This window comes from Nerophis lumbriciformis, linkage group LG39 (genome assembly GCF_033978685.3).
Source record: "Nerophis lumbriciformis linkage group LG39, RoL_Nlum_v2.1, whole genome shotgun sequence".
Lineage (NCBI taxonomy): Eukaryota > Metazoa > Chordata > Actinopteri > Syngnathiformes > Syngnathidae > Nerophis > Nerophis lumbriciformis.
Window position 1 is genome coordinate 15,554,614 of NC_084586.2, and position 22,887 is coordinate 15,577,500.

The 22,887-nt window shown below is 34.2% G+C and overlaps 2 protein-coding genes across 3 annotated transcripts in view; one reads left to right on the forward strand and one right to left on the reverse strand.

The window, feature by feature from the left end:
• The first annotated feature begins 429 nt into the window (after nucleotides 1-429).
• lrrc59 (leucine rich repeat containing 59) lies at nucleotides 430-14,476 on the forward strand. Its single transcript, XM_061931655.1, has 8 exons — nucleotides 430-608; nucleotides 692-801; nucleotides 899-958; nucleotides 7,592-7,750; nucleotides 7,830-7,934; nucleotides 8,003-8,075; nucleotides 9,974-10,171; nucleotides 13,894-14,476. Exons 2-8 carry the CDS (start codon nucleotides 700-702, stop codon nucleotides 14,172-14,174), a joined length of 978 nt encoding a protein of 325 aa, XP_061787639.1. The 5' UTR covers nucleotides 430-608; nucleotides 692-699; the 3' UTR covers nucleotides 14,175-14,476.
• The window catches only part of nat9 (N-acetyltransferase 9), a 21,422-nt gene continuing 7,186 nt past the window's right edge, over nucleotides 8,652-22,887 (reverse strand). The window contains exons 5-7 of one of the 2 annotated variants that reach the window (XM_061931657.2): nucleotides 20,487-20,581; nucleotides 14,506-14,672; nucleotides 8,652-9,645 (exon numbers count right to left, since the gene is read on the reverse strand). In XM_061931657.2, the coding sequence (XP_061787641.1) occupies nucleotides 14,520-14,672; nucleotides 20,487-20,581 (248 nt within the window). In that variant the 3' untranslated portion in view covers nucleotides 8,652-9,645; nucleotides 14,506-14,519. Of the gene's footprint in view, nucleotides 9,646-13,927; nucleotides 14,075-14,505; nucleotides 14,673-20,486; nucleotides 20,582-22,887 lie in introns of those variants that run through there. The other variant, XM_061931656.2, reaches the window with a different exon arrangement.

Sequence of the window (22,887 nt, forward strand, 5' to 3'; positions counted from 1 at the left end):
TTTTAAATAAAAATAATCTAAAACTGGTGAAGTTAAATGGAAAATAACTTTATAGTATAATCACTGGATACATATAACAATTTAAAAAATTTTTTTTCTTTTTACTTTTTTTTTCTTTCCATGATGGCAGGTGAGGCCCCGCCTCACCTGCCTCTAGTGACTGCACGTCACTGATATATATATATATATATATATATATATATATATATATATATATATATATATATATATATATATATATATAGTACATAGCAGTTAAATAAAATATGAAAAAAACATGATTAAAAAAAAGATGCATGATGTGTCATATTGGGTGGGGTCTAATATATTTCCTGTCCGTCTCATAAGGATTTGTTTTTAATATTTCCATCGATTTTTTTTTTCAAATCGCTTGTTGTGTTTGAGCGTGCAGTTCGTCCGCCGGTACTGAGGGGGGCGCTGCTCTCTCCAACCCCTGCACGCCACGCTTTAATCAGTGACGTGGATTTTTCATTCAGAGTTGCAGCCAAATATCCTACAAGCAGCCTTTTTTTAACCAACTAAATAAAACATCCAATTCTCTTACATCAACGCCAAATACGCGCTTTAAGGACCCCGACACGACCCAGGTGAGTGCGTCGTTGAACGGTTCGAACGTTGACGAAGTGATGTGAAAGAAGGCTTTCAGGAGTTTGTTGCCTTTTTTGCACAGGAGACAAGATGAGTAAAACTGGCAAAGTGTTGAATTTAAAAGACAAAATCAGCGACAAGGAGATGGATCTAAGTCTGTGCAACCTCAGCGAGGTGCCCGTCAAGGAGCTGGTGAGTCAAAATGCAGCAATAATGCGAGTATTTAGCAGCATATAAAGTGCAATACTTGGCTCTTTATTTGTTTATTATGTTCCATTCCTGCCAACAGGCTTCTTTTCCCAAAGCTACTTTTCTGGACTTGTCCTGCAACAACCTGACATCTCTGCCTGTAAGTACAACAAACATTTTATTATTAACATCTATTAATCATTTACTTTAATTGTTCATGTTGTGCAATTTAGCTGTTAATCCCTACTGGGTGGTGGATATGCAAATTGATGCCAATAAAAATTAATCATGCCATGAAAACACTAAAAATGATCAAACCATATATTACCACAGTATATTTTGTCATGAAGACACTACATTTGCCAGGAAAACACAATTATTTTCATTGAAAACAACATATATTAGCACAAAACCATTTTACTTTATAAATCATGCAATGAAAACACAATTAAGCATAACAAATCACCAATTAATGCCACAAACATTATATTCAGCCACCGAAACTCTACATTCTTTGATGAAAACAACACATATTACCACAAAATCATTGTATTTTGTCATAACACTTTGTCAAGAACTGTCTTGCTATGAAAACACTAAATTTAACATAAATAAAAATAAAGAAATGCCACAAAAACGCTACATTCTTTGATGAAAACATATTACCACAGTAAATTTTGTGTATTGTCATGAAAACACTATTATTTTCATTGAAAACAACATATATTGCCACAAAACCATTTTACTTTATACATCATGCAATGAAAACACAATTAAGCATTAAGAAATCACCAATAAATGCCACAAACACTATATTTAGTCACAAAAACGCCACATCATTTGATGAAAACAACATATATTACTACAAAACCATTGTATTTTGTCATAACACTTTGTCAAGAACCGTCTTGCCATGAAAACACTAAATTTAACATGAACAACAAACACTATATTTAGCCACAAAAATGCTACATTCTTTGATGAAAACAAAATATATTGGCATTAAACCATTGTATTTTGTCATAACACTTTGTCAAAAAAACTAAAACTGTCTTGCCATGAAAACACTAAATTTAACGTTAATTAAAAAACAACAAATGCCACATTCTTTGATTAAAACATCATACATTACCACAAAACCATTTCACTTTATACATCATGCCATGAAAACACAATTAATCATAAAAATTCACCAATTAATGCCATAAACACTATATTTAGCCACAAAAACACTACATTATTTGATGAAAACAACACATATTACCACAAAATCATTGTAGTTTGTCATAACACTTTGTCAAGAACTGTCTTGCCATGAAAACACTAAATTTAACATGAAGAACAAACACTATATTTAGCCACAAAAACGCTACATTCTTTGATGAAAACTAAATGTATTAGCACGAAACCATTGTATTTTGTCATAACACTTTGTCCAAAAAAAACAAAACTGTTTTGCCATGAAAACACTAAATTTAACATGAATAAAAAACCAACAAATGCCACAAAAACGCTGCATTCTTTGATGAAAACAACATAAATTACGACAAAACCATTTTACTTTATACATTATGCAATGAAAACACAATTAAGCATAAAAAAATCACCAATTAATGTCACAAACACTATATTTAGCCACAAAAACGCCACATCATTTGATGAAAACAACATATATTAATACAAAACCATTGTATTTTGTCATAACACTTTGTCAAAAATAAAAAAAAACTGTCTTGCCATGAAAACACTAAATTTAACATGAATAAAAAACCAACAAATGCCACAAAAACGCTGCATTCTTTGATGAAAACAACATAAATTACGACAAAACCATTTTACTTTATACATCATGCAATGAAAACACAATCACAATTAAGCATTAAAAAAATCACCAATTAATGCCACAAACACTATATTTAGCCACAAAAACGCCACATCATTTGATGTAAACAACACATATTAATACAAAACCATTGTATTTTGTCATAACACTTTGTCAAGAACTGTCTTGCCATGAAAACACTAAATTTAACATGAATAACAAACAACAAACACTATATTTAGCCACAAAAACGCTACATTCTTTGATGAAAACAAAATATATTAGCACGAAACCTTTGTATTTTGTCATACCACTTTGTCACAAAATAACTGTCTTGCCATGAAAACACTAAATTTAACATGAATAAAAAACCAACAAATGCCACAAAAACGCTGCATTCTTTGATGAAGACAACATAAATTACGACAAAACCATTTTACTTTATACATCATGCAATGAAAACACAATTAAGCATTAAAAAATCACCAATTAATGCCACAAACACTATATTTAGCCACAAAAACACTACATTATTTGATGAAAACAACACATATTACCACAAAATCATTGTAGTTTGTCATAACACTTTGTCAAGAACTGTCTTGCCATGAAAACACTAAATTTAACATGAAGAACAAACACTATATTTAGCCACAAAAACGCTACATTCTTTGATGAAAACTAAATGTATTAGCACGAAACCATTGTATTTTGTCATAACACTTTGTCCAAAAAAAACAAAACTGTTTTGCCATGAAAACACTAAATTTAACATGAATAAAAAACCAACAAATGCCACAAAAACGCTGCATTCTTTGATGAAAACAACATAAATTACGACAAAACCATTTTACTTTATACATTATGCAATGAAAACACAATTAAGCATAAAAAAATCACCAATTAATGTCACAAACACTATATTTAGCCACAAAAACGCCACATCATTTGATGAAAACAACATATATTAATACAAAACCATTGTATTTTGTCATAACACTTTGTCAAAAATAAAAAAAAACTGTCTTGCCATGAAAACACTAAATTGAACATGAATAAAAAACCAACAAATGCCACAAAAACGCTGCATTCTTTGATGAAAACAACATAAATTACGACAAAACCATTTTACTTTATACATCATGCAATGAAAACACAATCACAATTAAGCATTAAAAAAATCACCAATTAATGCCACAAACACTATATTTAGCCACAAAAACGCCACATCATTTGATGTAAACAACACATATTAATACAAAACCATTGTATTTTGTCATAACACTTTGTCAAGAACTGTCTTGCCATGAAAACACTAAATTTAACATGAATAACAAACAACAAACACTATATTTAGCCACAAAAACGCTACATTCTTTGATGAAAACAAAATATATTAGCACGAAACTTTTGTATTTTGTCATACCACTTTGTCACAAAATAACTGTCTTGCCATGAAAACACTAAATTTAACATGAATAAAAAAACCAACAAATGCCACAAAAACGCTGCATTCTTTGATGAAGACAACATAAATTACGACAAAACCATTTTAGTTTATACATCATGCAATGAAAACACAATTAAGCATTAAAAAATCACCAATTAATGCCACAAACACTATATTTAGTCACAAAAACACTACATTCTTTGATGAAAACAACACATATTACCACAAAATCATTGTAGTTTGTCATAACACTTTGTCAAGAACCGTCTTGCTATGAAAACACTAAATTTAACATGAACAACAAACACTATATTTAGCCACAAAAACGCTACATTCTTTGATGAAAACAAAATGTATTAGCACGAAACCATTGTATTTTGTCATAACACTTTGTCAAAAAAAACAAAAACTGTTTTGCCATGAAAACACTAAATTTAACATGAATAAAAAACCAACAAATGCCACAAAAACGCTACATTCTTTGATGAAAACAACATAAATTACGACAAAACCATTTTACTTTATACATCATGCAATGAAAACACAATTAAGCATAAAAAAAATCACCAATCAATGCCACAAACACTATATTTAGCCACAAAAACGCCACATCATTTGATGTAAACAACATATATTACCACAAAACCATTGTATTTTGTCATAACACTTTGTCAAGAACCGTCTTGCCATGAAAACACTAAATTTAACATGAATTACGAACAATAAATACCACAAACACTATATTTAGCCACAAAAACAACATATATTGGCACGAAACCTTTGTATTTTGTCATAACACTTTGTCAAAAAAAACTAACTGTCTTGCCATGAAAACACTAAATTTAACGTTAATTAAAAAACAACAAATGCCACAAAAATGCTACATTCTTTGATTAAAACATCATACATTACCACAAAACCATTTCACTTTATACATCATGCCATGAAAACACAATTAATCATAAAAATTCACCAATTAATGTCACAAACACTATATTTAGACACAAAAACACTACATTCTTTGATGAAAACAACATATTACCACAAAATCATGGTATTTTGTCATAACACTTTGTCAAGAACCGTCTTGCCATGAAAACACTAAATTTAACATGAACAACAAACAACAAGCACTATATTCAGCCACAAAAACGCTACATTCTTTGATGAAAACAACATATATTAGCACAAAACCTTTGTATTTTGTCATAACACTTTGTCACGAAATAACTGTCTTGCCATGAAAACACTAAATTTAACATGAACAACCCAACAATAAACAACAAACACTATATTTAGCCACAAAAATGCAACATTCTTTGATGAAAACAACATATATTACCACAAAACCTTTGTATTTTGTCATATATATACTGTATATATATATATATATATATATATATATATATATATATATATATATATATATCAGTGACGTGCGGTGAGGTTCATGACTGGTGAGGCACTGACTTCATCACAGTCAGATTTACAAACATATGAACCCTAAAGAGTATCTTATTCACCATTTGATTGGCAGCAGTTAACGGGTTATGTTTAAAAGCTCATACCAGCATTCTTCCCTGCTTGGCACTCAGCATCAAGGCTTGGAATTGGGGGTTAAATCACCAACAATTATTCCCGGGCGCGGCGCCGCTGCTGCCCACTGCTCCCCTCACATCCCAGGGGGTGATCAAGGGGATGGGTCAAATGCAGAGGACAAATTTCACCACACCTAGATTGTGTGACAATCATTGGTACTTTAACTCATTGGCGTTGTTAGGCCTATTTTAGGGGGGCTCAAGCCCCCCTAAAATATTCTTAAGCCCCCTAAATAATTTGGTGGTTTTTTTTGTTTTGTTTTTTACAAATAAATGCCGACATATTCATTATAAAGTGGCCCAAATATGAGTTTAAATAAAAAATCATATAACCTGTTATTATTCACTCAGTTTCCCCTCACTTCGTAGCGTAAGGTAGAGAGCCCCTTTCGTGCGTCGGTATCCAATCCATTCCACTTGTTTATATAGAAAATGCCCACATCACTCAAATTCCAGCCCGCATTTTCTCTGCGACCTTGCTTGCGGTCCTGCAAGTGTACGAAGCACATTATCTTCCTTTACAATGAGTGAAGCTGCACAAAACCTTGTGTGTGCAATTGTAAATCATTTATTTTTTAAGTTTTGTGTTTCTTATAGAATCTATATAAAGTAATATACATAAGCCTATTGTTAAAATAATGAAAAAAACATCATTAAATATATTTGTTTTATTGTATTGTTACATTAATAGCTGTTTTATTATTATAGGATGGCTTGTTAAACATTTAATAGGAGTTTCAGAGGGAGGAAAAACCAAGACATTTAATATAAAATGTAAAATGAATAAATACATAAAAAGAAAAAGAAAATATATGGTTAAAAGCCATCGTCCCAGGGAGCATTTCATTTCGTCCCGTGCATTTAAAAAAAATAATAATAATAACAATGAATAATTTGTAAGTCTTTGTTAGCCGTTTGTGAAGTTTTGTGCTCGTGCGTAACATTCGCTTGCATCCGGTGCATCTCCTGGGGGCAAAGCCCCCCCTGTCCTTAAAAGCTAGTGACGCCCCTGCTTTAACTTAACTTTAACTTTACACATACAAACTGTAGCACACAAAAAAGCACATTTAATAAAAAAAACGTTATTATGGTCTTGCCTTTACTTATAAATGCGGGTACAGTGGTGTTCGGTGTGGAGGAGTTGTGAATGAATGAAATATGAAATCTGTGCTGCAGTCTGCAGGTGTACCTAATGTTGTGTCCCTGCAGTCGTTCACGGCTCCTCCGGCGCGAGCAATGTTGTTTTTGCACTTTTTGGCTTCTTGTTAAGTGACTTTTTTTGGGTGGATTCGGTCTTGCACGTGGAGGGTTTGGGTGTGGGCTTTGGCTGGTGTGGCGTTCCCGTCGGTGGGTGCAGTCTGTGGTCTTAAGCACCAGGAGGCGTGGTTACGCGTGCCTCAGCCAGTGCGTCTTCGCAGCAGTTTTATGATCGCTCAGCACAAGAAATACTTTACACACATACAGTTGTTGACAAAATACACTGTACATGATATACCTCAGCTAACTAAACTATGGAAATGTATAATATAATTCATATAGCAATACGGCCTCACTGCACAGCAGACCAGCAGTTAGCCGAGTCCGTCCATGTTGAGGCACTGAGTGACGCGCCTCGACTGGCTGCTGTTCACCGCACCGTCTCTTCTCAGTATTTGAATGTGAAAATTCAGCGATTTTGAATACAAATAATCTAAAACTGGTGAAGTTAAATGGAAAATAACTTTATAGTATAATCACTGGATACATATAACAATTTTATTTTTTTATTTTTTTTTACATTTTTTTCTTTCCATAATGGCAGGTGAGGCCCTGCCTCTAGTGACCGCACGTCACTGATATATATATATATATATATTTATTAATTAATGAATAAAGGTGTGCATCAGTGATGTGTACATGCAGTGTTGTCGTCTTTCCTGGCAGCCAGAGTTCTGCAACCTGACCCACTTGGTGAAAGTGGACCTGAGTAAAAACCAGCTGACCTGTTTGCCAGATGACCTGGGCAGCCTGGTCAATCTCCAGCACCTGGACCTGTACAACAACAAGCTGAGCGTGCTGCCCGTCAGCTTCTCTCAGCTGCGGGTCCGTACCTATACTACTTCTTTTATTCACGCCGGCCATCGTGTCAATGCTCCTTCTTTGTTTGTTTTGCTCCTAAAAGAGTCTGAAGTGGTTGGATCTGAAGGACAACCCGCTGGAGGTCAACCTGGCTAAAGCGGCGGGGGATTGCCTTGACGAGAAGCAGTGCAAACAATGCGCCGGCTGGGTAAGAAAAATAAATCCAAACAAAAGAAGGTGGAACATTAGCAACTATAAGTGACTTTTTATTTGCAGGTTCTAAAATACATGCTAACGCTTCAGGAGGAGGCTGACCTTGCACGGGAGAAACGTCTTTTGAGGGAAAAAGGTCAGGATTAGGACAAAAAAAGAATCTATATATACATATGTATGTGCTCATAAGTTTACATACCCTGGGAGAATTGATGATTTCTTGGCCATTCTTCAGAGAATATGAATGATAACACAAAAACCTTTCTTCCACTCATGCTTAATGGTTGTGTGAAGCTATTTATTGGCAAACAACTGTGTCTACTCTTTTTAAATCAAATTGACAAAAGAGAGTACCCAAATGACCCTGATCAAAAGTTTACATACCCCAGTGACTTTGATCTGATCAGGAGGCACTTGAAGAAAAATGGGCTGCATGGTCGAGTGGCCAAAAAGTTCAAATTTGGTCTCATCACTCCAAATTACTTTGTTTTAAAAGTTTTGAGGCTTGTCTCTGTGCTGTTTGGCGTAATGTAAGCGGGATACTTTGTGACATTTGCGCAGAAATGGCTTTGTTCTGGCGACTCGACCATACAGCCCATTTTTCTTCAAATGCCTCCTTATTGTGCATCTTGAAACAGCCACACCACAATTTTTCAGAGAGTCCTGTATTTCAGCTGAAGTTATTTGAGGATTTTTCTTTGCATCTCGGCAGTTGTGGCTGAAATCTTTGCTGGTCTACCTGAATCCCTCATTTCCCACTTCTTAATCAGCGTTTGAACACTGCTGATTGGCATTCTCAATTCCTTGGATATCTTTTTATACCCCTTTCCTGTTTTATGCAGTTCAATTACCTTTTCTCGCAGATCCTTTGACAATTATTTTGCCTTCCCCATGACTCAGAATCCAGAAAAATCTGTGCAGCACTGGATGAAAGATGCAATGGTCTGTCACAAGCCCAGAAACTCACTGACCTTTTATACACACACATTCATTACAAACAAACAGGTCACAGGTGAGGATTGGAACCTTGATGAGCCATTCAAACCTGTTTGTGTCAACTTTTGTGCATGTTATCAGATCAAAGTCACTGGGGTATGTCAACTTTTGATCAGGGTCATTTGGGTACTTTCTTTTGTCATTTTGATTTAAAAGGAGTAGTGTCACGTTCAAAAACTGAGGACATCTGTTAAACAAGACAAAAGGCAAGGAATCAAACAGAGACAGAATTCAATTTGGACTCAATTGAGGAGAGACGGCGTCGACCTGTAACCTCTTACAGTGTCTTAGCACGCTCTGACGAAGAAGGTTTTCGTCTCCTCTTTTAATTCAGATGTTCCATGTTCACGCATCAACATATGTCACAGCAGGAATGGTAAGTGTGTAAAAGAGTCATTGTTTTCGGTCGCTTTGAAGTCCAAGAAGAGGATTTCTCGGGCTTGGGCTCTTCCTGGATCCAGCTGGGGCAGGTGTTGGAGGACAATGGATAACCCCTCCCGTCTCCTGACCACAGGGACTTCAAGAGGGCAGCGGGTCGTAAATAGCGTTGACTTCAGTTACCAAATAGTTGGAAGAGAGTTTGTGAAATACTTCAAAGAGAGTTCGTTTAACACTTCAAAGAGAGTTCCTCTGGGAGTTGAGCAGATCCTGCCATCTGTCCGTGTTGAAATCACAGTGGCGTTTCACGAGCGTTCTTCCTCTTGTTAGTCCTCGAAAGACAGCATTCATAATACAATGTTTCTTTTGTGATAACTTACAAACAATTATTCCAACAAGTAGACACAGTTGTTTGCCAATAAATAGCTTCACACAACCATTAAGCATGAGTGGAAGACATTTTTTTGTGTTATCATTCATATTCTCTGAAGAATGGCCAAGAAATCATAAATTATCCCAGTGTATGTAAACTTATGAGCACGACTGTATATAGAGCCAAAGTAGTATACAACACTCAGCCACTAGGGCGCGTATTTAAATGCTGTTAGTGTCAAAACTGTTTTAGTCCTCAGTGTTACTGCTTTTTGGCAACGTCCTCAGAGCTGGAGAAGAAGAAGGAGGCGAAGCAGAGGGAGCGCGAGGCTCGGGAGAAGGAGGCTCGCAAGCGGGAGAAGGCGGAGGAGAAGGAGAAGAGGAGGAAGGAGTACAAAGCTCAGATGGCCGCCGCCGCCGCCCAGGAACAACAGAAGAAGAGGAACGAGGAGAAGAAGAGCAAGAAGAAGAACGGCCAGGCGTCAGGTGAGTTGTTTCAAATTGTCGTATTCCAACATATTTATTAGTCAGTCCTGACGTTTTCATTGCCCTATATTGTCTATGCATTACATTATTGTATTTTTTATGTCAGTTGCCAAATGTTTACTGGAAAATAAAGGTGTTTTTTACAGCATTCACTACAAATGGAAAATCTGTACTAGGGATGTCCCGATCCGATATTTGGATCGGATCGGCTGCCGATATTTGCCAAAAATTGCGTATCAGCAAGGCATGGGAAAATGCAGATCCAGTTAAAAAAAAAACTCCGGTCCGTGTTTTCCAACGCACCGATTTAAATAATACATTCCACTTTTCTGCTGGTCCCTAATTTCCATTCCGCATTTTCCAGCACACCTTCAACACATCCACAGGTCTGTGGATTCTCACGCAGTTGCTTTTAGCTGCTGGCATTACACGACAGGCTCTTCTCACTCTTTCCTGTGTCTCCCTCTCACAGACAGCAGCGCACCTTCTTACACACGTCACATACTGTCACGTCATACGTCACATACTGTCACGTCATACGTCACATACGTATACGTCCTCCCCGAGCAGAGAGGTAGCAGCATGGCTAACGTTAGCTCTGATGCTAGCGCAGCCGTGCGAGCAACGCTCCCTCTAAGGTGCTCGCCTGTGCAATTGCGCACTGTTTAAGCGTCCTCTGCGCATAGCAATTATATGCCACGCACAAAATCAAATAAAAAAATAAGCGCATAACAATTTTCGACACACGGACACGACAGAGAAAACAGTTTTCGTCATCATTGTTCAAATATTGTGACGTCTGTCGAGACGCTTATCTCCATTCGGTGCCACACGTCCACACCATCAAAATGCAGAGGCAAAAATTTCCACATCAACACCGTATGAAAAAATTAGTGATTTTTTTTAGTTGTGATTTCCTTCTCTGCATGAAAGTTTAAAAGTAGCATATATTAATGCAGTATGAAGAAGAATGTTTTAATGTAGACATGCAAGCCTTGAAAGAAAATTTTGAAAATCAAGACTACATTTCCTGCAAATAGGTGCATTTCTACCCTATATTTTAACTTTAGATTTATTCTCATATCAAACTCTTTTGGCTGTCTTTTTGACACTTACATCAGACGCCCCCCTCCAGACCCCGGATTATAAATAATGTAAATAATTCAATGTGATTATCTTGTGTGATGACTGTATTATGATGATAGTATATATCTGATAGTATATATCTGTATCATGAATCAATTTAAGTGGACCCCGACTTAAACAAGTTGAAAAACTTATTGGGGTCAATTGTATGGAATATGTACTTCACTGTGCAACCTACTAATAAAAGTCTCAATCAATCAATCAAAACACATAGAATCATCATACTGCTGTGATTATATGCATCAAGTGTTCATTCAAGGCTAAGGCAAAATATCGAGATATATATCGTGTATCGCAATATGGCCTTAAAATATCGCAATATTAAAAAAAGGCCATATCGCCCAGCCCTAGTTCAATGATGCCATTTCTGTTTGTCATGTATAATTTTGTCTATTTTGTGTTTATCCTTGAATAAACAGGTCAGTTTCTCGTTACCAACCATTGTGTATTATTCAAACTCCCCTAATTCAGCTGGCTAGTTGTTATCAAGAGTACTAAAACCCTTTTCAACATGATTCTGACAACTAAGTAGGCTAAATAACTTTAAACTTTAATACATGCTCGGATAGGCCAGTATCGGTCAGTATCGGTATCGGTCAGTATCGGATCGGAAGTGCAAAAACCTGGATCGGGACATCCCTAATATATACCAGTTTTTTGTACAGTAAACTGCCTTTTTTTATCCTTAAATATTGTCTTTTTTTTTTTAAGTGTATAATTTGATGGAAATCATAAATCAAGCAGATATTTAACTTTTTCTTTTAACAGAACAATGTCTTAGAACAGTGGTTCTTAACCTTGTTGGAGGTACCGAACCCCACCAGTTTCATATGCGCATTCACCGAACCTTTCTTTAGTGAAAAATAAAAAATAAATTTTTTTTTTCAAATTCAAGACAAAGTTATGTTTTTGGTAACACTTTAGTATGGGGAACATATTCTAAGTAACCAAGACTTAATTTAGAGTTATTTGGTTAGGGTTAGGGTTAGAGTTATAATAAGGCCGTGCCGAATAAGGCATTAAGTACTTAATAATGACCAGTTAAGAGCCAATATGTTACTAATTTGCATGTTAATAAGCAACTAATTAATGGTAAATATGTTCCCCATACTAAAGTGTTACCATGTTTTTTTACTGGTGCACAAAATGTAGCGTGCATGAACATCACCTTGTTCAAACAACAAAACCAACACAGTGCATAAACTCACAACAAATTACACACCTGCAAATCAGTCTGACTTCTGCTGTTGCCGTATCCGTAATACGCCGATAGGGAGAAGTTTTTATTTCCACGATGAGTCAGGTGTGTCTTGACCTCCGCCGAACCCCTGGGGTTCCATCGAACCCAGGTTAAGAACCACTGTCTTAGAATGTTTGATATTTTTTGCATTTTTACATATTTCAATTCAAAATATATGCAATTGTATTTTTTTTTCCTGCCAAAAATGTAAAGAATGAAGACATTTAATAAGAAAAGATTAACTACTTAGTGGACGGCGTGGCTCGGATGGTAGAGCGGCTGTGCCAGCAACTGGAGGGTCTGTGGTTCGGTCCGCAGCATTCAAAGTATTTATTAATATTATTATGTTATAATGAGTTAACACAGTACAGTAATTTGACAATGTGTTCTGAGGTGGGAATCTTTGGCCACCTCACGATTTGATTCAACATGATATTGTTCTGTATATTGTATTATTATTTTTATTGGATAGTAGTCTATTTCAATTCTTATTTTTTTATCTTTATTACTTCTTGTGTAATTTATTTTCATCCCATATTTGTTTCCACTACCGCACCTTAAATTGGAGTCCTTAATCTTGTTATATGCAAATATAATGACAAAGTCCATTCTATTCTATTCTATTAATATTTAGTATAAAATGATAATAAAACCTTTACAAAACAGGTTAGGAAAGCTCTCCTTGGCTGTTGACATACAACTGATACGCCTGAATAACGTCTTTTTACGATAAAAAAAAAATGTATGAAATTGTATTTATTTTATTTTTAATAATTAAATAAAATTAATAAAAAAAAGCTCCCTTCTCTATATTCTTATGCATCGATAAAAGAATGAAAAAGTGTCAACAAAAAAAAAAGAGGATTAAATGTTAGGCAAAACACAAACATTTTTATAAAAAAGCTCCCTTCTCTATATTCTTATGCATCATTAAAAGAATAAATAAAAAAAAGTGTACAAAAAAAATACTAAGTGTTAGGTAGAACACAATTTTTTTATAAAAAAGCTCCCTTCTCTATATTCTTATGCATCGATAAAAGAATAAAAAAGTGTCAACAAAAAAAAGAGGATTAAATGTTAGGCAAAACACAAACATTTTTATAAAAAAGCTCCCTTCTCTATATTCTTATGCATCATTAAAAGAATAAATAAATTACATTTAAAAACAATAACAAAATCATAAAATCCCAAATTGATCTGATGTTATTGAAAATAAATAAGCCTCAAAACATCACATTTGCTGCAACTTTCAAAAAAAAAAAAAAAAAAAAAAAACTGCCACGAATGAACAACAATCACAAAAAAAGGCTGATGATTCATCCACATTCTTCTCCAGACAAAAAGACGGCGGCACAAGCGGCGTCCAAATCCCGGCCAACCGTCCTGGGCGTGTTCTTCAAGCTCCTCCTGCTGCTGCTGCTCGGACTGGCCGCGGCCGCCGCCACCTGCCGTCTGACGGAGCTGCGCCAGGAGGACGCGTGCGTGCCGGTCAACGCCGCCATGGACCGGGGCCTGGCCTGGGCCCGGGAGAAGGAGGGCGTGGTCAGACAGCTGCTCTACGACCTGTCCGCCGCAGCCAAGGACTTCCTGGAATCGACGCAAGCGTCCAAAAGCTAAACGCGCTCGGAAAAGCAATCCTCTGATCGACGCCGCTTCTCATTCGCGCAGAAGGACGAGGGGCGGGGTCAAAGTGTGCAAGATCACCTTAAATTCCTATGGAATTGTTGTCGCTCTTCGTACAACCGCACGGTTTTTTTAACGCATCTTTGTCGTCTTAAACCCGGCCCGACCTGGAAGGCGCTCATGGCGTCCTCCGATGTTATCAAGAAGGGTGAAAAAAACATTCTAACGTGATTGAAATGCTAATCTGCTTCATGCATCAATAAAAGTGGTTGGATTTGCCTCCGCGCTAATGCTTGGCCAGACTAATGTGTTTTGTCTCACTCACTTCCTCATCTTTCTTTAATCCTGTGACATCACTTCCTGTCTGCCGCTGCGGCTCAGCGTGTAGTCCCGCTCCCTCATGTGGACGGTGCTCTGGAGCAGCCTGCTGCGAACACGCTCGTCCATGGTCATCTCCAAGGTGGCCTCCTTGAACACCCGACACACCGACACCTGCGAGAGTCCACATCATGTTTCACTTTGTCACCATTTTCACTTTTGATGAAATACTAAATGAATTGTTCTTATCTCTGAGCTACAATCAACAATATTTTTGAAAATGCATTTTTTTTAATACTTTATTGCAATGATTTCACAAAACTATACAATATTTTCTCCTTTAATATTGCCCCCTACCTTTATTTTTTTAGAATTAATTAGTGAATGTCATATTAAAAGAATACATTTTAAAAAGTGTAAATGTTAGGCAGAACACAAAAAAATTTATAAAAAAGCTCCCTTCTCTATATTCTTATGCATCAATAAAAGAATAAAAAAAGTATTAAAAGAAAAAGAGTATTAAATGTTAGGTATAACACAAAAAAATTAATAAAAAAAGCTCCCTTCTGTATATTCTTATGCATCAATAAAATAATTAAAAAAAAGTGTTAAAAGAAAAAGAGTACTAAATGTTAGGTAAAACACAAACAAATTAATAAAAAAAGCTCCCTTCTCTATATTCTTATGCATCGATAAAAGAATAAAAAAAGTGTAAGAAAAAGAAAAAGAGTATTGAATGTTAGGCAAAACACACAAAAAAATTATAAAAAAGCTCCCTTCTCTATATTCTTATGCATCGATAAAAGAATAAATAAAAAAAGTGTAAAAAAAAAAAAAAAGTATTAAATGTCAGGTAGAACACAAAGATATTTATAAAAAAGCTCCCTTCTCTATATTCTTATGCATCGATAAAAGAATAAAAAAGTGTCAACAAAAAAAAAGAGGATTAAATGTTAGGCAGAACACAAAATTTTTTATAAAAAAGCTCCCTTCTCTATATACTTATGCATCGATAAAAGAATACAAAAAGTGTAAAAGAAAAAGAGTATTAATTGTAAGGCAAAACACAACATTTTTTATAAAAAAGCTCCCTTCTCTATATTCTTATGCATCGATAAACAAATAAATAAAAAGTGTAAAAAAAACAAAATTAATATAAAAGCTCCCTTCTCTATATTATTATGTATCATTAAAAGAATAAATAAAAAAAGTGTACAAAAAAAGTACTAAGTGTTAGGTAGAACACAATTTTTGTTATAAAAAAGCTCCCTTCTCTATATTCTTATGCATCGATAAAAGAATAAAAAAAGTGTAAAAAAATTTAAAAAAGAGTATTAAATGATAGGCAAAACACCATCCATCCATCCATCCATCCATTTTCTACCGCTTATTCCCTTTGGGGTCGCGGGGGGCGCTGGAGCCTATCTCAGCTACAATCGGGCGGAAGGCGGGGTACACCCTGGACAAGTCGCCACCTCATCGCAGGGCCAACACAGATAGACAGACAACATTCACACTCACATCCACACACTAGGGCCAATTTAGTGTTGCCAATCAACTTATCCCCAGGTGCATGTCTTTGGAAGTGGGAGGAAGCCGGAGTACCCGGAGGGAACCCACGCAGTCACGGGGAGAACATGCAAACTCCACACAGAAAGATCCCGAGCCCGGGATTGAACCCAAGACTACTCAGGACCTTCGTATTGTGAGGCAGATGCACTAACCCCTCTGCCACTGTGAAGCCCCATAGGCAAAACACAAAAAATAATAAATAAAAAAGCTCCCTTCTCTATATTCTTATGCATCGATAAATGAATAAATAAAAAGTGTAAAAAATAAAATAAAAAATTAATAAAAAAGCTCCCTTCTCTATATTCTTATGCATCGATAAAAGAATGAATAAAAAAAGTGTAAAAAAAAAAAAAAGAAGTATTAAATGTTAGGTAGAACACAAAAAAATTAATAAAAAAGCTCCCTTCTCTATATCCAAAGAGGATTAAATGTTAGGCAGAACACAAAAATGTTTATAAAAAAGCTCCCTTCTCTATATTCTTATGCATCGATAAAAGAATGAATAAAAAAAGTGTAAAAAAAAAAAAAAAGAAGTATTAAATGTTAGGTAGAACACAAAAAAATTTATAAAAAAGCTCCCTTCTCTATATCCAAAGAGGATTAAATGTTAGGCAGAACACAAAAATGTTTATAAAAAAGCTCCCTTCTCTATATTCTTATGCATCATTAAAAGAATAAATAAAAAAAAGTGTACAAAACAAAGTATTAAGTGTTCGGTAGAACACCATTTTTTTAAATAAAAAAGCTCCCTTCTCTATATTCTTTTGCGTCGATAAAAGAATAAATAAAAAAGTGTAAAAAAAAAAAAAAAAAAAAAAGTATTAAATGTTGGGTAGAACACAAAACAATTAATAAAAAGCTCCCTTCTCTATATTCTTATGCATCGATAAACGAATAAATAAAAAGTGTAAAAAAATAAATAAATAAATAAAAAAGCTCCCTTCTCTATATTCTTATGCATCGATAAACAAATAAATAAAAAGTGTAAAAAAAAAAAAAGCAAAAAAAAAAGCTCCCTTCTCTATATTCTTATGCATCATTAAAGAATAAATAAAAAAAAGTGTACAAAAAAAAGTACTAAGTGTTAGGTAGAATACAATTTTTGTTATAAAAAAGCTCCCTTCTCTATATTCTTATGCATCGATAAAAGAATACAAAAAGCGTAAAAAAAAAAAAAAAGAGTATTAAATGTTAGGCAAAACGCAAAAAAATTAATAAAAAAGCTCCCTTCTCTATATTCTTATGCATCGATAAACGAATAAATAAAAAGTGTAAAAAAATAAATAAATAAATAAAAAAGCTCCCTTCTCTATATTCTTATGCATCGATAAACAAATAAATAAAAAGTGTAAAAAAAAAATTAAAAAAAAAGCTCCCTTCTCTATATTCTTATGCATCATTAAAAGAATAAATAAAAAAAGTGTACAAAAAAAAGTACTAAATGTTAGGTAGAACACAATTTTTGTTATAAAAAAGCTCCCTTCTCTATATACTTATGCATCGATAAAAGAATAAAAAAAGTGTAAAAAAAAAGAAAAAGTATTAAATGTTAGGCAAAACACACAAAAATGAATAAAAAAAAGCTCCCTTCTCTATATTCTTATGCATCGATAAAAGAATAAATAAAAAGTGTAAAAAAATAAATAAATAAACAAAAAAGCTCCCTTCTCTATATTCTTATGCATCGATAAACAAATAAATAAAAAGTGTAAAAAAAAAAATAAAAAAAATGCTCCCTTCTCTATATTCTTATGCATCATTTAAAAAATAAATTAAAAAAGTGTACAAAAAAAAGTACTAAATGTTAGGTAGAACACAATTTTTGTTATAAAAAAGCTCCCTTCTCTATATACTTATGCATCGATAAAAGAATAAAAAAAGTGTAAAAAAAAAGAAAAAGAGTATTAAATGTTAGGCAAAACACACAAAAATGAATAAAAAAAAGCTCCCTTCTCTATATTCTTATGCATCGATAAAAGAATAAATAAAAAGTGTAAAAAAAAAAAAAAAAGAAGTATTAAATGTTAGGTAGAACACAAAAAAATTAATAAAAAAGCTCCCTTCTCTATATTCTTATGCATTGATAAAAGAATAAAAAAGTGTCAACAAAAAAAAGAGGATTAAAAGTTAGGCAGAACACAAAAAATGTTATAAAAAAGCTCCCTTCTCTATATTCTTATGCATCATTAAAAGAATAAATAAAAAAAGTGTACAAAAAAAGTACTAAATGTTAGGTAGAACACCATTTTTGTTATAAAAAAGCTCTCTTTATATACTTATGCATCGATAAAAGAATAAAAAAAGTGTAAAAAAAAAAAGAAAGAGTATTAAATGTTAGGCAAAACACAAAAAAATTGATAAAAAAAAGCTCCCTTCTCTATATTCTTATGCATTGATAAAAGAATAAATAAAAAAAGTGTAAAAAAAAAAAAAAAAAAAAGTATTAAATGTTAGGTAGAACACAAAAAAATTAATAAAAAAGCTCCCTTCTCTATATTCTTATGCATCGATAAAAGAATAAATAAAAAAGTGTCAACAAAAAAAAGAGGATTAAATGTTAGGCAGAACACAACATTTTTTATAAAAAAAAAAGCTCCCTTCTCTATATTCTTATGCATCATTAAAAGAATAAAAAAAAAGTGTACAAAAAAAAGTACTAAGTGTTAGGCAGAACACAATTTTTGTTATAAAAAAGCTCCCTTCTCTATATACTTATGCATCGATAAAGGAATTAAAAAAAAGTGTAAAAAAAAGAAAAAGAGTATTAAATGTTAGGCAAAACACAAAAACATTGATAAAAAAGCTCCCTTCTCTATATTCTTATGCATCGATAAAAGAATAAAGAAAAAAAGTGTAAAGAAAAAAAAAAAAGAAGTATTAAATGTTAGGTAGAACACAAAAAAATTAATAAAAAAGCTCCCTTCTCTATATTCTTATGCATCATTAAAAGAATAAATAAATAAAGTGTACAAAAAAAAGTACTAAATGTTAGGTAGAACACAATTTTTGTTATAAAAAAGCTCCCTTCTCTATATTCTAATGCATCAATAAAAGAATAAAAAAAGTGTTAAAAAAAATAAAAAAGAGTATTAAATGTTAGGTAAAACACAAAAAAATTAATAAAAAAGCTCCCTTCTCTATATTCTTATGCATCGATAAAAGAATAAAAAAGTATCAACAAAAAAAAGAGGAATAAATGTTAGGCAGAACACAAAAAATGTTATAAAAAAAGCTCCCTTCTCTATATTCTTATGCATCATTAAAAGAATAAATAAAAAAAAGTGTACAAAACAAAGTACTAAGTGTTAGGTAGAACACAATTTTTTTTTATAAAAAAGCTCCCTTCTCTATATTCTTTTGCATCGATAAAAGAATAAATAAAAAAGTGTAAAAAAAAAAAAAAAAAAAGTATTAAATGTTAGGTAGAACACAAAAAAATTAATAAAAAAGCTCCCTTCTCTATATTCTTATGCATCGATAAACGAATAAAAAAGTGTCAACAAAAAAAAGAAGATTAAATGTTAGGCAGAACACAAACAATGTTATAAAAAAGCTCCCTTCTCTATATTCTTATGCATCATTAAAAGAATAAATTAAAAAAAGTGTACAAAAAAAAAAGTACTAAGTGTTAGGTAGAACACAATTTTTGTTATAAAAAAGCTCCCTTCTCTATATACTTATGCATCGATAAAAGAATACAAAAAGTGTAAAAAAAAGAAAGAGTATTAATTGTTAGGCAAAACACAAATTTTTTTTAATAAAAAAGCTCCCTTCTCTATATTCTTATGCATCGATAAAAGAATAAATAAAAAAAAGTGTAAAAAAAAAAAAAAAAAAAAAAAGAAGTATTAAATGTTAGGTAGAACACTAAAAAATTAATAAAAAAGCTATGTATGTGGGAGTGTAGGTACCTATGTATGTATGTATGAATACCGGTGTGTATGTGAGTATATGTGTATTTGTATGTACAATATATTTGACTCCCAGTGTGTGTGGGAGCCAGAGTACGGCCTCAGCCACCCAGAGAGCCCAACCCACAAACAGCAGGTGTGGCGCCCAGGGAACCAGGGACCACCGGCCCCACGCAGCCAGGCTGGCCAGCGACAGGAACCCCAGAGCCAGGCCCACAGGGCGGACACTCTAACCACTAGGCCACTGAGTAGGTACTGACACCAACCAGTTCAGAGGCTCGCCGAACCATGTATTCATATCTCTAAAGTTAAAATCGGTTTTCAAATTTGTACTGATTAATTTTTACACCCTTACTAAATGTTATTTTTTCTTTTTCTATTCTATGGATTCACACTGTGTAAATATATAGAATATACATTCATCAACTAAACTACTTTAAGATATTCTAATCTATGGAAAAGGGCCTGGAGATGATGAGATTGTATTTTTCCTGTTTGTTCTTACCTGTTGGAACTGCAGTTTCTTGAACATGGCGATGCTGACCGCGTTGTTCAGGCCGATTTTCACTTGAAACTTTTGGATGTTGAGTTTGGCGACCCCTGTTGGAAGAGAAGGCGCTCTTCAGTCACGCCCTGATTCCTGATTGTATTTTTTTAAAGTGCCGTCTAATGATTCATCTTTTAACTCAGATTAATCACAGGTTGTTATTCGCCTGCATCATTTGAATTGACCCAAAAAGACCCCAATATTTGGATACAAATACAATTTTATCATCCAGAAACAGTTTTACAAATGTTTTAGTCATTTATTTGCTTAAAACTTTTTTTACGGTTTTAGCTAAAGTCTTGTCGGGGTGTATTTTGAAGTGAAATTTGCCAGCGAGCACACTAGTCTGATCCTCCAAACTCCTCTTTGCACGGATGTATGCATTGATCTGATCACTGCAGTGACGTGCAGTCACTAGAGGCGGGGCCTCACCTGCCATTATGGAAAGAGAAAAAATGTAATTAAATTGTTATATGTATGCAGTGATTATACTATAAAGTTATTTTCCATTTAACTTCACCAGTTTTAGATTATTTTTATTCAAAATCGCTGAATTTTCACATTTGCCGTTCAAATACTGAGATGAGACGGTGCGGTGAACAGCAGCCAGTTGAGGCACGTCACTCAGTGCCTCAACATGGACGGACTCGGCTAACTGCTGGCCTGCTGTGGAGTGAGACTGTATTGCTATATGAATTATATTATACATTTCCATAGTTTAGTTAGCTGAGGTATATAATGTACAGTGTATTTTGTCAAAAACTGTATGTGTGTAACGTATTTTTTGTGCTGAGCGATCATAAAACGGCTGCAAAAGACGGACAGGCTGAGGCTCCAGTAGCCCCGCCTCCTGCACCCCCGCCGTAGAATTGTTATATCAACTAAAGCCCACACTTAAACTTTCCACGTGCAAGATTGAATCCATTTAAAAAAGTTATTTCATAAGAAGCCAAAAAGTGCAAAAACAATAATGTTCGTGTTGGAGGAGTTGTGAATGACTGCAGGGCCACAACATTAGGTACACCTGCAAACTGCAGGTGTATCTAATTCACAACTCCTCCAACATGAACATTATTGTTTTTGCACTTTTTGGCTTCTTATTAAATAACTTTTGTAACCTATTTTTATGGGCTTTCCTATTTGTGATGTTAAGTTCCTGTTATGCGCTGTTTTACAGTATATGCCTTGAGCTCTTATTTTGAAGGCGCCAAGAGCGGAAGTGATGACATGTTGTAGTGGAGCGGAGGTTTTTGAAAGAAGGTAAATAAAGTGGTCCTCGTGTAAACTGGAGCCTCCGTGTTTGTTATTTTGTAGTTTCATACAGTATAGGCGACATTTATAAACCCTCGGTTACACTTTTTTAAATAGATTCAATCTTGCACGTGGAAAGTTTAAGTGAGGGCTTTAGTTGATATAACACTCCCGTCAGGGGTGCATTAATCCAGCACAACAGCGGCGCATGGACTTCATTTATAAGTAAAGGTAAGACCATAATAACGTTTTTTTTATTAAATGTGCTTTTTTGTGTGCTACAGTTTGTATGTGTAAAGTTAAAGTTAAGTTAAAGTAGCAATGATTGTCACACACACACTAGGTGTGGTGAAATTTGTCCTCTGTATTTGACCCATCCCCTTGATCACCCCCTGGGAGGTGAGGGGAGCAGTGGGCAGCAGCGGCGCCACGCCCGGGAACAATTTTTGGTGATTTAACCCCCAATTCCAACCCTTGATGCTGAGTGCCAAGCAGGGAAGAATGCTGGTATGAGCTTTTAAACATAACCCGTTAACTGCTGCCAATCAAATGGTGAATAAGATACTTTTTAGGGTTCATATGTTTGTAAATCTGACTGTGATGAAGTCAGTGCCTCACCAGCCATCAACCTCACCGCACGTCACTGGATCACTGTAGTAAGTAATAATATTTTAAAAATATTATTACAAAAAAACAAATAAAAAGTGGAATTAAAAAGCAGGTGTAACGTAATGATAAAATGTTGCAATATTGACACTAATAACACAAAGCTGCCATGCAAGCTGGTTTTTTTTTAATTAAAAACTGTCATAGTTAAAAAAAAAAATGTCAAAATCAATCTCGATGAGCTTCAAGAGGTATTCACCTGAAATGGTTTTCACTTCACAGGTGACTACCTCTTGAAGATCATGGAGAGAATGCCAAGAGTGTGCAAAGCCGTAATCAGAGCAAAGGGTGGCTATTTTGAAGAAACTACAATACAAAACATGTTTTCAGTTATTTCACCTTTTTTTCTTAAGTACATATCTCCACATATGTTCATTCATACTTTTGATATGACAATCTACAATGTAAATAGTCATGAAAATAAAGAAAACGGTGTGTCCAA

What these genes read in the sequence shown, in the direction of transcription:
- lrrc59 (XM_061931655.1), top strand. Translation starts at nt 700, where the DNA reads ATGAGTAAAACTGGCAAAGTGTTGAATTTAAAAGACAAAATCAGCGAC. An exon ending in AGGTGCCCGTCAAGGAGCTG is followed by an intron (nt 802 to 898) that starts GTGAGTCAAAAT and finishes TCCTGCCAACAG; the next exon opens with GCTTCTTTTCCCAAAGCTAC. An exon ending in TCAGCTTCTCTCAGCTGCGG is followed by an intron (nt 7,751 to 7,829) that starts GTCCGTACCTAT and finishes TGCTCCTAAAAG; the next exon opens with AGTCTGAAGTGGTTGGATCT.